The sequence below is a fragment of the Siphateles boraxobius genome, unplaced genomic scaffold (genome assembly GCF_051911475.1).
Source record: "Siphateles boraxobius isolate OS27281-9 unplaced genomic scaffold, OSU_SipBor_1 246, whole genome shotgun sequence".
Lineage (NCBI taxonomy): Eukaryota > Metazoa > Chordata > Actinopteri > Cypriniformes > Leuciscidae > Siphateles > Siphateles boraxobius.
Genome location: NW_027508862.1, coordinates 127,326 through 142,500, shown reverse-complemented (window position 1 = coordinate 142,500; position 15,175 = coordinate 127,326). Strand labels below are relative to the sequence as shown.

The 15,175-nt window shown below is 37.4% G+C and overlaps 2 protein-coding genes across 2 annotated transcripts in view; one reads left to right on the top strand and one right to left on the bottom strand.

Moving 5' to 3' along the window:
- LOC143749413 (threonine synthase-like 2) overlaps positions 1 to 4,471 on the bottom strand; it is a 14,326-nt gene extending 9,855 nt beyond the window's left edge. The window contains exons 1-3 of the mRNA XM_077241903.1: positions 4,378 to 4,471; positions 3,077 to 3,300; positions 191 to 385 (exon numbers count right to left, since the gene is read on the bottom strand). Coding sequence (XP_077098018.1) covers positions 191 to 385; positions 3,077 to 3,299 — 418 coding nt within the window. The 5' untranslated portion in view covers position 3,300; positions 4,378 to 4,471. The remainder of the gene's footprint in view (positions 1 to 190; positions 386 to 3,076; positions 3,301 to 4,377) is intronic.
- Positions 4,472 to 6,112: 1,641 nt separating this feature from the next.
- LOC143749414 (fatty acid binding protein 1-A, liver) lies at positions 6,113 to 14,990 on the top strand. Its single transcript, XM_077241904.1, has 5 exons — positions 6,113 to 6,218; positions 8,487 to 8,559; positions 8,639 to 8,811; positions 9,925 to 10,014; positions 14,858 to 14,990. The coding sequence occupies exons 2-5, from the start codon at positions 8,493 to 8,495 to the stop codon at positions 14,909 to 14,911; spliced, it is 384 nt and encodes a 127-aa protein (XP_077098019.1). The 5' UTR covers positions 6,113 to 6,218; positions 8,487 to 8,492; the 3' UTR covers positions 14,912 to 14,990.
- The last annotated feature ends 185 nt before the right edge of the window (positions 14,991 to 15,175 follow it).

Genomic DNA, 15,175 nt, shown 5'->3' with positions numbered 1-15,175 from the left:
GAATTCCGGAAAAAAGTAAGAATTGAAAAATTTTAACTCAGATTTCTAGAAAAAGTCTGAATTGCGAGATAAATTCAGAATTTCAGAAATTCCGTTGGTCCACACATGGATTCCTCATAGCCCAGATGTGGGCCGGATCTGGGCCGATACTATGTTGCTGTCTGTGTCTGAGACGGACGTTACTCCTTACCTACAAGTATTGTGGCCCGTTTGCGGTCCCTGCGTAAGAAGTACTGCAGGAACTGAGCGGTGCAGGTCATGGCCAGATCCTTGAACGCCAGAGTCTCTCCGTGGAACAGTTCCAGGATGGAGAGAGAATCCTTCAGATGAACCAGTCGCACCGCATCCGGTACGGAGAAGCTCGACAGCGCTTGTGCAATGAGCTCTACAGAGAGACAGACCAGAGGTTTGGAGAGACAGAAACATAAGCTGAAATTAAATCTAAGCTTAATGTTGTTTATGTGTCTATGTGGTGTTTTTAATACGCTTTAACACAAACCATGTGTAAATTCATAAGTCGACAGCATTGCTGAGTATTTTCTCCTTAAAACTGCAGTGAACCAAAGACAGTCTCAAAAACACGCTTTGAAATCGCTGGTGTTTCTGACGTCACAAACTACCTTGTAACCAATCAGATCAACGTGTGATCGTCAACGAGTGGATCTCTGAGTGAGTGAGTGAGTGGAGGCGGGGCTCATTTGCATATTCATAAAACCACGCATACTAAATGAGGCAAGGGTGTCGAGTTACATTCAAGATATTTTAAGGCATTTTTAAGGAAAATACATTTAAATGTAATTTTGGTGATCAAGTATTAGTTTTAAGGGATAAAATGATTGACTACAGGGGGACTTTCATTTTTAATGTTATCGTTATCGGCCCAATAAGAAAATTGGCTGATAAATTAAAGCCGACAAATAATGTATTGTTTCCTTCAGATGCACACTGTTCAACATGATGGTTTTGAATTGCTTGAAATATGATTGAAATCACAAAAAAAGTAAAATCCAATTCAGTGCAACATGTGCAGCGCAAGTCTGTCATTTAGGCTACATAACATTGTGTGTTACATTGTGTGTTACATTGTGTGTTACATTGTGTGTTGCATTGTGTATTTGGGTCATGGCTTTTAATTCAGAGATTTTTTTTTGTAATCAGGCTCTCAAAATGATTGAATTTAGTTAAAAATTATACAAAATGTTTGATTTATCGGCTAATTTATCGGCTTTCAAATATAAATAATTATCGATACAAAATTGTTCATATCGAGGCATCCCTATAAAATGCATTGTAGCAATGTTCAGGGAAGAAGGAGGCGGGAACCGGCGAACAATCCAATAAACTTTATTTAAAATAAAACAAACAAACCAAAATACCGCCAGTAGCCCCTCGCGGACGACTGCTGGCTAAAATAAAATACAAATACAAAAACCAAACACAACTAAAACACAGGCCTGTTCCTCTCTCGATCATCAACGTCGTCGCTCCTCCTTTATGCTTCCGCTTCTCCGTGAGAGATGCGAGACCGGTGTGCTTCACAGGTGTTGCTCATTAGCAATCGCACCACCGTGTTCTCTCACGTCCCTCGGCCGTCCTGTTCGCCACGTGCATATGTATCTTTTTGCACAGGCTTATTCCTGTCCTGAAGTCTCAGAACCAATGAAGCGTTTTGATGTTTCCACTTTCCATTGCATTGCGGTCTATATAATTTATATACACTTTCCTCAGTATGGTTGTACAGCACACTGTTGAACAACTGTTGTTATTACTCTGATGTGGTGTGTGTGTGTGTGTGTGTGTGTGTGTGTGTGTGGTCTCACCCTGCAGATGTGCTCTCATGATCTCCTGCTCAGGGATATAGAGACAGCAGATCTCACACAGGAGCTGGTGTGTGTGTGTGTGTGTGTGTGTGTGTGTGTGTGTGTGTGTGTGTGTGTGTGTGTGTGTGTGGTCTCACCCTGCAGATGTGCTCTCGGGATCTCCTGCTCAGGGATATAGAGACAGCAGATCTCACACAGGAGCTGATGTGTGTGTGTGTGTGTGTGTGTGTGTGTGTGTGTGTGTGTGTGTGTGTGTGTGTGTGTGGTCTCACCCTGCAGATGTGCTCTCGGGATCTCCTGCTCAGGGATATAGAGACAGCAGATCTCACACAGGAGCTGATGTGTGTGTGTGTGTGTGTGTGTGTGTGTGTGTGTGTGTGTGTGTGTGTGTGTGTGTGTGTGTGTGTGTGGTCTCACCCTGCAGATGTGCTCTCGGGATCTCCTGCTCAGGGATATAGAGACAGCAGATCTCACACAGGAGCTGGTGTGTGTGTGTGTGTGTGTGTGTGTGTGTGTGTGTGTGTGTGTGTGTGTGTGTGTGTGTGTGTGTGTGTCTGTGTCTGTGTCTGTGTGTGTGTGTGTGTGTGTGTGTGTGTGTGTGTGTGTGTGTGTGTGTCTGTGTGTGTGTGTGTGTGTGTGTGTGTGTGTGTGGTCTCACCCTGCAGATGTGCTCTCGGGATCTCCTGCTCAGGGATATAGAGACAGCAGATCTCACACAGGAGCTGGTGTGTGTGTGTGTGTGTGTGTGTGTGTGTGTGTGTGTGTGGTCTCACCCTGCAGATGTGCTCTCGGGATCTCCTGCTCAGGGATATAGAGACAGCAGATCTCACACAGGAGCTGGTGTGTGTGTGTGTGTGTGTGTGTGTGTGTGTGTGTGTGTGTGTGTGTGTGTGTGTGTGTGTGTGTGTGTGTCTGTGTCTGTGTGTGTGTGTGTGTGTGTGTGTGTGTGTGTGTGTGTGTGTGTGTGTGTGTGTGTGTGTGTGTCTGTGTGTGTGTGTGTGTGTGTGTGTGTGTGTGTGTGTGTGTGTGGTCTCACCCTGCAGATGTGCTCTCGGGATCTCCTGCTCAGGGATATAGAGACAGCAGATCTCACACAGGAGCTGATGTGTGTGTGTGTGTGTGTGTGTGTGTGTGTGTGGTCTCACCCTGCAGATGTGCTCTCGGGATCTCCTGCTCAGGGATATAGAGACAGCAGATCTCACACAGGAGCTGGTGTGTGTGTGTGTGTGTGTGTGTGTGTGTGTGTGTGGTCTCACCCTGCAGATGTGCTCTCGGGATCTCCTGCTCAGGGATATAGAGACAGCAGATCTCACACAGGAGCTGCTGATAGGACAGACTCCTCCAGGTCCTCAGAGTGTCAGCGCTCAGTATCGGGATGTTCTCCGGCATGAACATTCCTCCGTCGGGAGCGTATCCGGAGAACAGCGCGTCTCTGAAGCTGCGGCCCCGAGCGCCGGCACGCGTGCTGCAGTAACGCATCCTGAGGGTCGAGTGAAGCATTCAACGACTCACACATCTGTGCAGTTTCATAGCACTACTCTCACTCAATACCGACACAACACTTCTTACATACTTAATCTAGCTTAGTTCACGAGCATAACCCAACAATACACGAGATTTTAGTATCATTTAGTACATTCACATGCACAACTTTTGTTTCAATCTGACTGAATTTAGTCTAATTGATTAATCTGAACTTAGTGTTTACATGAACGCTAAACATGCGATCGTTTTTTATCTACTATGTCTATATTTTTTATTATTTTTTTATTACAAATTTTTCCTTGGCAACTAGCTATAAATTTTAAAAAATAATCTCACTAAACACTGAAAAACACAGCTTACATACTTAATCAAACTTATCTTTTTGGCATGAACTAGTTCACATTTAACATGCATAATAACCCAACAATATGATAGATTTATTTTAGTATCATTGAAATACTATTACAGTGAAAGTTTTATATCTTTTCTGTTTTCATTTGAAGTTTTATTAAAGTTTTGTTATTTGCATTTACCTTTTCCCCTAATATGACTACAGTTTTTATACATTTTTATTTCAAATGTTTCCTTTGCAACTAGCTTGAATAAAATAATTATTATTTATTTAAAAAAATATTTTATTTCAGTTAATGTTTAGTCAAGTAACAAATTTTTTTTTTTAGTTAACTATAACAACCCTGGTCTATATTAACTGATTTTATTTTCTATTCATAATCTTATGTTGTGTTATCAAGTATGAAGTTACAGAAATGTCTGAGATTGTATATTATATTCCTGTAATTAGAAGTTTTACACTGTAAAAACAACCAAACAAGCAGAAATCATTCCATGATCTTATAAGTTCTCATGTGAAGATCAAAGGTCAGTTGTGCTGACTTAATTAATCCTTCTTTTTCATTTACTGCAGCTGTTTCCAGTTTGTTTTTACTCCTGACTTTACATTCACGTTCGTATTAATTTACATTATTTATGCATTTAGCAGTTAGCATACGTTTTCATCAAAAAGCGATTACATTAGAAGAACACTGAAGTAGTATAAGTTAATAATCAATACCTGACAGACTGACTGAAGTGTTCGAGTGTGTACTCTACAGTAACTCTGTTTTACTGCAGCTCTGCTCAGTCAGGGACTCAGGGTTGCCAAGTCTGTGTTTTTCCTGTGGGATTTCCTGAAGTTACGCGGGTTGAATGTTTGTCTGACATATTGCAATTATTCTATTTAAACGAAATTCTTGTATTTTATTACTTTAATCATTTTAAATTATATATCAATGATAAAACTATGCTAGATTATTTGTTTTGTGAAGGAGGAAACTTCCTTTGATCTCATTTGTGAATACAAATTCTGTTTTACGATTACTAGTACTAGGCTACTATATAGTGATTTTAAAGTTGAAGTTGTGTATAACGAATAAAAGTGACAATTAAATGTGTATTTTAGGAATGGGCGTAGTTTTGATATATGTGGGACAGGGTCATTGAGTTTTGTTCGTTTTGTTCCGCGGATCTGGCAACCGTAAGCGTCGGGCGGGACTTGGTGAATCGGACGCAATTAGTCTAAGTAATAATAATTCTTACTACTTTTGAGATTTACCATTAATTTAAAGCAAATTATTGTTAAAGTATTCGGCGTCCTTTTTCGGGTGTAAATTATGCTGTGAAAAGCACGGTGACGTCACTCTCACGTGATTCGTGTTACTCTACACAGCGCCTAGGAGAATAAACCAATCACATTTTTATTTTGGTTTGTGATTACAAGGAGAACGTTTTTTATTTTTTATTTTGCTTTAATGGAATACGAGCATGCCTCAATCAATACAAAACGTAATTCAATTACAAAGAATCCTTCTATTAAACAACGAACGTCAGGACAATGTTTACAGTGAAGTGATTACAGATCTCTGATCATGAGGCATAATATATAATATAGTAATATAATTATTAAATTCGGTTCAGCCAATATGACATTTTTGACATTGAAATAACAGGAAAGTGCTTAATCAAAAAAGGGATTTCATTAATAATACAATATAGCTGGGATGTTAATAGTATCAGTTTTGCTTGTAGGGCAGACCGGGGCTAGTTGTCACACTTTATCTTTTATTTGGGGCGGGTTTATTTTTGAAAGACAGTTTCTGCTTAGACATAAACCTTTAAACCTAGACTACTTTTTTCAAAGGTCATTATTGGCATTGGTGGTTTTATGAAGATCCTTTTAAATCTATGGAAACTTCCCATTGCATAGAATATTAAAATGTTCTTCACTGAAAGGTTTTATTAGGAAACAAATGTTTTTTTCTGTGGCATCACTGCAAGAAAAAAACCCCTTCTGAAACCTTTATTTGTAAGAGTCTTCACAATCAATCAATCAATCAATCAATCAATCAATCAATCAATCAATCAATCAATCAATCAATCAATCATTTAAATGAACACACTGTTATTGGTCAGGAAAATATATATATAGCCTACATTTAATGCATATTGATGTATATTCTTTTCAACTGAATTTAAACAAGTCAAAAACTATTTGTGAAAGTACAAAAATATCGAAACAGTGCAGTGATTGATGATAGTTATGAATCAGACTCTGTAAAACTGCAATGGTTTATAATATGTATTCTGCGTTTTATTTATTTACTGGAGATCACTGTTTTCTGAAACTCTTAGAGCTGATTAATCAAAAGTTCACAGCGTTTAATCAAAGTTGTGTGAATGTCTTTATTTCAGAGTAACCTTTGGACATTTATTCCACACTGAAGCTTAATCATAATCTGTCTTTATATAATCATATTGTGCATGGATAGGTTTAAAGCCTGATGTAAGAAAACAGCTTGTTGATCCAGAACAGCATTTCTGCGGATCTCCTCGAGCCGATCGGAGGAAATATTCACGGTAAGTCTAACGGTTTTAAATATTACTATTCCAGAACATTCAGAGAAACATTCAAAAGTAGCGTTACATAATGTTTGAAGAATAATACAGTGGAATGTTCCTTTAATGGTCATATAACGATAAGAACTTTTTTTTAATGTTTGAACATTCAAAAATAACATTTTCATAAATTAAGGGGAATGTTAGTGAAATGTTCTTGTATGTTAACCTGATAAAAACCCAGATGTCATAAAAAGATTTTCATTTGTGCTGAAGTTGAAATATACAGTCAAACCAACATTTATTCAGACACCTTCAACATTTCTCACATTATCACAGTTTATACACTATAGTTTAGAAAATGGTAATAAAATATGACAAGAATATCCGTTATTTGACTGGTTTTGTCCGTCCTTCTGTTAGACTCTCACACATGAATTATGTTGAATATCTGTCAGCTGTTAAATTTAACTACACAATTAGATAATACCAGTTTAGCTCAACCAGTTACCAAGCAATGCTTCATGTTGTTCAGTCTGTGGTGTAAAAAGCTGCATTAGTTATTAAAGAAAAAACACTTCAGCAAAACACGATCAGCTCAAAGTGTCCCAATCATTTTTAGTCCCAATTTTTTTACTGGTAGTCGCTGTATGAAGAATATTTGGGTATAATATGTCACAGTTTACTTTATTTTGCTATCCTCGCTTACATAAATGAACTATAGTGTCCTGCACACACTAGTAAAAACATATCAAAAATGATATCTGGTGTCTGAATAATTTTTTGTTTTGACTGTACATGTTTTGCTGATGACTGGAATAAAAGATCAAGCGTAATTAAATAATTAAAGCTTCCTCGTCCTCACACGAGACAGACCAGCTAATGGAAATATGATCTTGTGTTTTACTAACGATCAGTTCCTGATGTCTGTCTTTGTTTTCTCTTCTCTTTCTATATATATATAAAAAGAAATGAGTTACAGTAAACTGGGAAGAGTCACAGCACTTGCATATTGTCCTATTGTAAGTTTCACTGCTTCTATTGCTCTCATTTGTAAGTCGCTTTGGATAAAAGCATCTGCAAAATGATTATGTTAATGTAATGTAAATGTAATGTAATGTAATGTAATGTAATGCAATGTAATGTAATGTAATGTAATGTAATGTAATGCAATGTAAATGTAAATGTAATATAATGTAAAGTAATTGAAAGCAATGTAAAGTAATGTAAATGTAAATGTAAATGTAAATGTAAAGTAAATGTAAATGTAAATGTAAATGTAAATGTAAATGTAAATGTAATGTAAATGTAAATGTAAATGTAAATGTAAATGTAATGTAAATGTTATGTAAATGTAATATAATGTAAAGTAATGTAAAGTAATGTAAAGTAATGTAAATGTAATGTAATGTAATGTAATGTAAATGTAATGTAATGTAAATGTAATGTAAATGTAATGTAATGTAAATTTAATGTAAATCAAATGTAATGTAATGTAAATGTAATGTAATGTAATGTAATGTGATGTAAATGTAATGTAATGTAATGTAATGTAAATGTAATGTAATGTAAATGTAATGTAATGTAAATGTAATGTAATGTAAATGTAATGTAATGTAATGTAATGTAATGTAATGTAATGTAAATGTAATGTAATGTAAATGTAATGTAATGTAAATGTAATGTAATGTAATGTAATGTAATGTAATGTGATGTAAATGTAATGTAATGTAATGCAATGTAATGTAATGTAATGTAATGTGATGTAAATGTAATGTAATGTAATGTAAATGTAATGTAATGTAATGTAATGTAATGTAATGTAATGTAATGTAAAGTGATGTGATGTGATGTAAATGTAATGTAATGTAATGTAATGTAATGTAATGTAATGTAAATGTAATGTAAATGTAATGTAATGTAATGTAATGTAATGTAATGTAAAGTGATGTGATGTGATGTAAATGTAATGTAATGTAATGTAATGTAATGTAAATGTAATGTAATGTAATGTAATGTAAATGTAATGTAATGTAATGTAATGTAATGTAATGTAATGTAAATGTAATGTAATGTAATGTAATGTAATGTAAATGTAATGTAATGTAATGTAAATGTAATGTAATGTAATGTAATGTAAATGTAATGTAATGTAATGTAATGTAATGTAATGTAATGTAAATGTAATGTAATGTAATGTAATGTAAATGTAATGTAATGTAATGTAATGTAATGTAATGTAATGTAATGTAATGTAAATGTAATGTAATGTAATGTAAATGTGTGCAGCTTCTGATGGCGTTCAGTGGGAAATATCAGCTGGAGTCACACGAGAACTTTGAGGCTTTCATGAAGGCCATCGGTGAGACTGTCAGGAGAACAGAACATGATCGCTGTTACTCGTGCGCTCGACACTGATGTGTGTGAGTCTGCTGTTGCAGGACTGCCGGAGGACGAGATCCAGAGAGGGAGAGATGTGAAGAGCATCTCCGAGATCCATCAGGACGGGAACGACTTCAAGGTGACGGTGACGGCGGGAACGAAGGTGATCCTGTACTCGTTCACTGTGGGAGAAGAGTGTGAGCTCCAGACCTTCACTGGAGAGAAGGATAAAGTCAGTCAAGGAAATCAGCAGATCCAAAGAAAAAGAGACATTCCCACTTTATATGAAGTGGCTTTAAGTACTTACATCGAAAAATAATGTACTTATTGTTTTGATAAGTCAACATACATTAATTACACATGCAGCTATTTTCAAAATATAAGTACAATGTAAAAACATGCATGTACACAATAAGTCAATTTTACCAAATTATTAATTTCAATGTAAGTACATGTTTTTTAAAGCCACTTAATATAAAGTGGCACTGAAACATCAAGGCCTGGTTTCACAGACAGGGTTTAGATTAAGCCAGGATTAGGCCTCGGTTCAATTAGGACATTTAAGCTTTTATAAATGTGCCTTAAAAAAACAGTACTAGTGGGCATCTTGAGACAAAACAATGACATAATTTACAGCTCAAACATAAGCCTGGGACTCCTTAAGCCTTGTCTCTGAAATGTTTAATGCATCATTGCGGAATAAAACAATATTATTCATAGAAATTATTATTATTATTATATTTTGGACCAAAATGTGAATAGATAAATAAATAGAGAAGATTGATTTATATGTCTGGAGTGCAATATGAGTAGATTGATTAATTGAACGGATTGACTTATATTGATTTATATTTTTGGAGTGAAATATGAGTAGATTGATTATTCAAGTAGATTAATTAATATTTTTGGAGCGAAATATGAGTTGATTGATTTATATTTTTGGACCAAAATATAAGTAGATTGATTAATATTTTAAGAGTGAAATATTAGTAGGTTGATTCATATTTTGGAGTGAAATATGAGTAGATTGATTAAAATTTTTGGGGGGTGGAATATGAGTAGATTGATTAATTGAGTAGATTGATTCATATTTTCGGAGCAAAATATGAGTAGATTGATATTTTTGGAGCATAATATTGAGTAGATTGATTATCTTTGGGTTGAAACATGAGTAGATTGATTATTTGAGTAGACGAAATCATATTTTTGTCATGGGTGTCAGGTTTTGTGTGATTGATGAGATGTTACAGATCTGCTGATTTGTGTGTGTGTGTGTGTGTGTGTGTGTGTGTGTGTGTGTGTGTGTGTGTGTGTGTGTGTGTGTGTGTGTGTGTGTGTGTGTCAGACGGTGGTTCACATGGATGGGAATAAGCTGACGGTGTTCGTGAAGGGGATCGAGTCTGTGACTGAGCTGGACGGAGACACTATCAGTAACGTAAGTGGGGACTCATCATCATCATCAGTGTTGAGGAAATTTACTTTTAAAAGTAATGAATTACAATATTGCGTTACTCCCTAAAAAAGTACCTAATTGCGTTACTTAGTTACTTTTTATGAAAAATAATGTGTCACATTACTTTTGTGTTACTTTTTCAAACCTGGGCTGGGCTTGCTTGTTTGTTTTTTAATAACATCAAAAAAAGTTATATTTTTGGCAAATGTTAAGGCCCTTTCACACCAAAAGTGAAATTAATAATCCTCAGACTGAAGGAAATGCATATTTACTCCTGTACAGTAGAGTAAAGTAGAGGTAGTGTACAGTAGAGTACAGTAGAGATAGAGTACAGTCGTGTACAGTAGAGGTAGAGTACAGTAGAGGTAGAGTACAGTAGAGATAGAGTACAGTAGAGATAGAGTACAGTAGAGATAGAGTACAGTAGAGGTAGAGTACAGTAGAGATAGAGTACAGTAGAGATAGAGTACAGTAGAGGTAGAGTACAATAGAGGTAGAGTACAGTCGTGTACAGTAGAGGTAGAGTACAGTAGTGTACAGTAGAGTACAGTCGTGTACAGTAGAGGTAGAGTACAGTAGTGTACAGTAGAGTACAGTCGTGTACAGTAGAGGTAGAGTACAGTAGTGTACAGTAGAGGTAGAGTACAGCCGTGTACAGTAGAGGTAGAGTAAAGTAGAGGTAGAGTACAGTAGTGTACAGTGGAGGTAGAGTACAGCCGTGTACAGTAGAGGTAGAGTACAGTAGTGTACAGTAGAGGTAGAGTACAGTAGAGTACAGTAGAGGTAGAGTACAGCCGTGTACAGTAGAGGTAGAGTACAGTAGAGATAGAGTAAAGTAGAGGTAGAGTACAGTCGTGTACAGTATAGGTAGAGTACAGTAGTGTACAGTAGAGATAGAGTACAGCCGTGTACAGTAGAGGTAGAGTACAGTAGAGATAGAGTACAGTAGAGGTAGAGTGCAGTAGAGGTAGAGTACAGTAGTGTACAGTAGAGGTAGAGTACAGCCATGTACAGTAGAGGTAGAGTACAGTAGTGTACAGTAGAGGTAGAGTACAGTAGAGTGCAGTAGAGGTAGAGTACAGTAGAGATAGAGTACAGTAGAGGTAGAGTACAGTAGAGGTAGAGTACAGTAGAGATAGAGTACAGTAGAGGTAGAGTACAGTAGTGTACAGTAGAGGTAGAGTACAGTAGAGTATAGTAGAGGTAGAGTACAGTAGAGATAGAGTACAGTAGAGGTAGAGTACAGTAGAGGTAGAGTACAGTAGAGATAGAGTACAGTAGAGGTAGAGTACAGTAGTGTACAGTAGATGTAGAGTACAGTAGAGGTAGAGTACAGTAGAGGTAGAGTACAGTAGAGATAGAGTAAAGTAGAGGTAGAGTACAGTCGTGTACAGTAGAGGTAGAGTACAGTCGTGTACAGTATAGGTAGAGTACAGTAGTGTACAGTAGAGATAGAGTACAGTAGAGGTAGAGTACAGTAGTGTACAGTAGAGGTAGAGTACAGTAGAGATAGAGTACAGTAGAGGTAGAGTACAGTAGAGATAGAGTAAAGTAGAGGTAGAGTACAGTCGTGTACAGTAGAGGTAGAGTACAGTAGTGTACAGTAGAGGTAGAGTACAGCCGTGTACAGTAGAGGTAGAGTAAAGTAGAGGTAGAGTACAGTAGTGTACAGTGGAGGTAGAGTACAGCCGTGTACAGTAGAGGTAGAGTACAGTAGTGTACAGTAGAGGTAGAGTACAGTAGAGTACAGTAGAGGTAGAGTACAGCCGTGTACAGTAGAGGTAGAGTACAGTAGAGATAGAGTAAAGTAGAGGTAGTGTACAGTAGAGTAAAGTAGAGGTAGAGTACAGTCGTGTACAGTAGAGATAGAGTACAGTAGAGGTAGAGTACAGTAGAGATAGAGTACAGTAGAGGTAGAGTACAGTAGAGGTAGAGTACAGTAGAGGTAGAGTGCAGTCGTGTACAATAGAGGTAGAGTACAGTAGTGTACAGTAGAGTACAGCGCAGGTAGAGTAAAGTAGAGGTAGAGTACAGTCGTGTACAGTAGAGATAGAGTACAGTAGAGGTAGAGTACAGTAGAGATAGAGTACAGTAGAGGTAGAGTACAGTAGAGGTAGAGTACAGTAGAGGTAGTGTACAATAGAGTACAGTAGAGATAGAGTACAGTAGAGGCAGAGTACAGTAGAGTACAGTAGAGGCAGAGTACAGTAGAGATAGAGTACAGTAGAGGTAGTGTACAACAGAGTACAGTAGAGATAGAGCGCAGTAGAGATAGAGTACAGTAGAGTACAGTAGAGATAGAGTACAGTAGAGATAGAGTAGAGTAGAGGTAGTGTACAGTAGAGTACAGTAGAGATAGAGTTCAGTAGAGATAGAGTACAGTAGAGATAGAGTACAGTAGAGGTAGAGTACAGTAGAGTACAGTAGAGGTAGTGTACAGTAGAGTACAGTAGAGGTAGAGTACAGTAGAGGTGGAGTACAGTAGAGGTAGAGTACAGTAGAGTACAGTAGAGTACAGTAGAGGTAGAGTACAGTAGAGTACAGTAGAGTACAGTAGAGATAGAGTACAGTAGAGATAGAGTACAGTAGAGATAGAGTACAGTAGAGATAGAGTACAGTAGAGATAGAGTACAGTAGAGGTAGAGTACAGTAGAGATAGAGTACAGTAGAGATAGAGTACAGTAGAGATAGAGTACAGTAGAGGTAGAGTACAATAGAGGTAGAGTACAGTCGTGTACAGTAGAGGTAGAGTACAGTAGTGTACAGTAGAGTACAGTCGTGTACAGTAGAGGTAGAGTACAGTAGTGTACAGTAGAGTACAGTCGTGTACAGTAGAGGTAGAGTACAGTAGTGTACAGTAGAGGTAGAGTACAGCCGTGTACAGTAGAGGTAGAGTAAAGTAGAGGTAGAGTACAGTAGTGTACAGTGGAGGTAGAGTACAGCCGTGTACAGTAGAGGTAGAGTACAGTAGTGTACAGTAGAGGTAGAGTACAGTAGAGTACAGTAGAGGTAGAGTACAGCCGTGTACAGTAGAGGTAGAGTACAGTAGAGATAGAGTAAAGTAGAGGTAGAGTACAGTCGTGTACAGTATAGGTAGAGTACAGTAGTGTACAGTAGAGATAGAGTACAGCCGTGTACAGTAGAGGTAGAGTACAGTAGAGATAGAGTACAGTAGAGGTAGAGTGCAGTAGAGGTAGAGTACAGTAGTGTACAGTAGAGGTAGAGTACAGCCATGTACAGTAGAGGTAGAGTACAGTAGTGTACAGTAGAGGTAGAGTACAGTAGAGTGCAGTAGAGGTAGAGTACAGTAGAGATAGAGTACAGTAGAGGTAGAGTACAGTAGAGGTAGAGTACAGTAGAGATAGAGTACAGTAGAGGTAGAGTACAGTAGTGTACAGTAGAGGTAGAGTACAGTAGAGTATAGTAGAGGTAGAGTACAGTAGAGATAGAGTACAGTAGAGGTAGAGTACAGTAGAGGTAGAGTACAGTAGAGATAGAGTACAGTAGAGGTAGAGTACAGTAGTGTACAGTAGATGTAGAGTACAGTAGAGGTAGAGTACAGTAGAGGTAGAGTACAGTAGAGATAGAGTAAAGTAGAGGTAGAGTACAGTCGTGTACAGTAGAGGTAGAGTACAGTCGTGTACAGTATAGGTAGAGTACAGTAGTGTACAGTAGAGATAGAGTACAGTAGAGGTAGAGTACAGTAGTGTACAGTAGAGGTAGAGTACAGTAGAGATAGAGTACAGTAGAGGTAGAGTACAGTAGAGATAGAGTAAAGTAGAGGTAGAGTACAGTCGTGTACAGTAGAGGTAGAGTACAGTCGTGTACAGTAGAGTACAGTAGAGGTAGAGTAAAGTAGAGGTAGAGTACAATGGTGTACAGTAGAGGGTGCCGCTCAAACTAACCTTTCCCATTCTGGAATAAAGAACAATAAAGAACACTGTACTCTAGGTGGCGGTGGTGCAATGGATAAGACACATGCCTTTGGTGTGAGAGACCCGGGTTTGAATCCACTGTGAGACATCCGTGTGTCCCTGAGCAAGACACTTAACCCCTAGTTACTCCAGAGGCGTGCGACCTCTGACATATATAGCAATTGTAAGTCGCTTTGGATAAAAGTGTCAGCTAAATGAATAAATGTAAATGTAAACAATAGGATTCAGGAGAAGGAAGTCCAACACTCTTATTTCCAAATTTAATCTAAACTAATTTTCCCTTATTAGTATGGTTGAATTAGATAATTGAAAGTCAGCAGCAAAGGCATGGGTTAATAAAGTAAGATTAAATACAAAGTATATTTGTGTAATTTAATATAGTTAATTATAAAAGATTGCTTAAAATTCTGAGATTGCATTTGGCAGTTTTTATTCATTTTGAGGAATACTGAATGTTTTCGTGCAAGTGAGATGAGTAAATGCCTGCTCACATTTAGTCTTGAACTAAATAACCATCACGTTTACACAGCGTGCGCGCGCACACACACACACACACACACACACACACACACACACACACACACACACACACACACACACACACACACACACACACACACACACACACACACACACACACACACACACACACACACACACACACACACACACACACGCACATCCTCACTTTATTTCTCTCAACATGGAGACAAAAGAGCTGTCAAAAAACTAGCGTTACTTTTTTGAAAAAGTAATGCGTTACTTTACTATTTACTTGAAAAAGTAATCTGATTACATAACTCAAGTTACTTGTAATGACTTACACCCAACACTGATCATCATCATCCTCATACTGACGCTTTTATGAAACCTGTGTCGTGTGCTTTCAGACTCTCAGCTTCGGTGGAATCGTGTACAAGAGGATCAGCAAGCGAATCTCCTGATCGGCTCACTAGAGCACTGCAAAACTCCTTTTAGTATTTTTGTCTTGATTCCAGTCCAAATATCAAAAATTTAATAAATCAATATGCATTTACTAAACGAGTAAAATGCCATTAGATATTATGTCTTGTTTTCTGGGGAAATAAATCAAAATTAAGTGATTTGTTGCTTAAAAACAACATTATCTGCCAATGTGGTGAGAAAAATAATCTTAATTCAAACAGAAACAGGATTATTTTTCTGACCCCATTGGCAGATAATTTTGC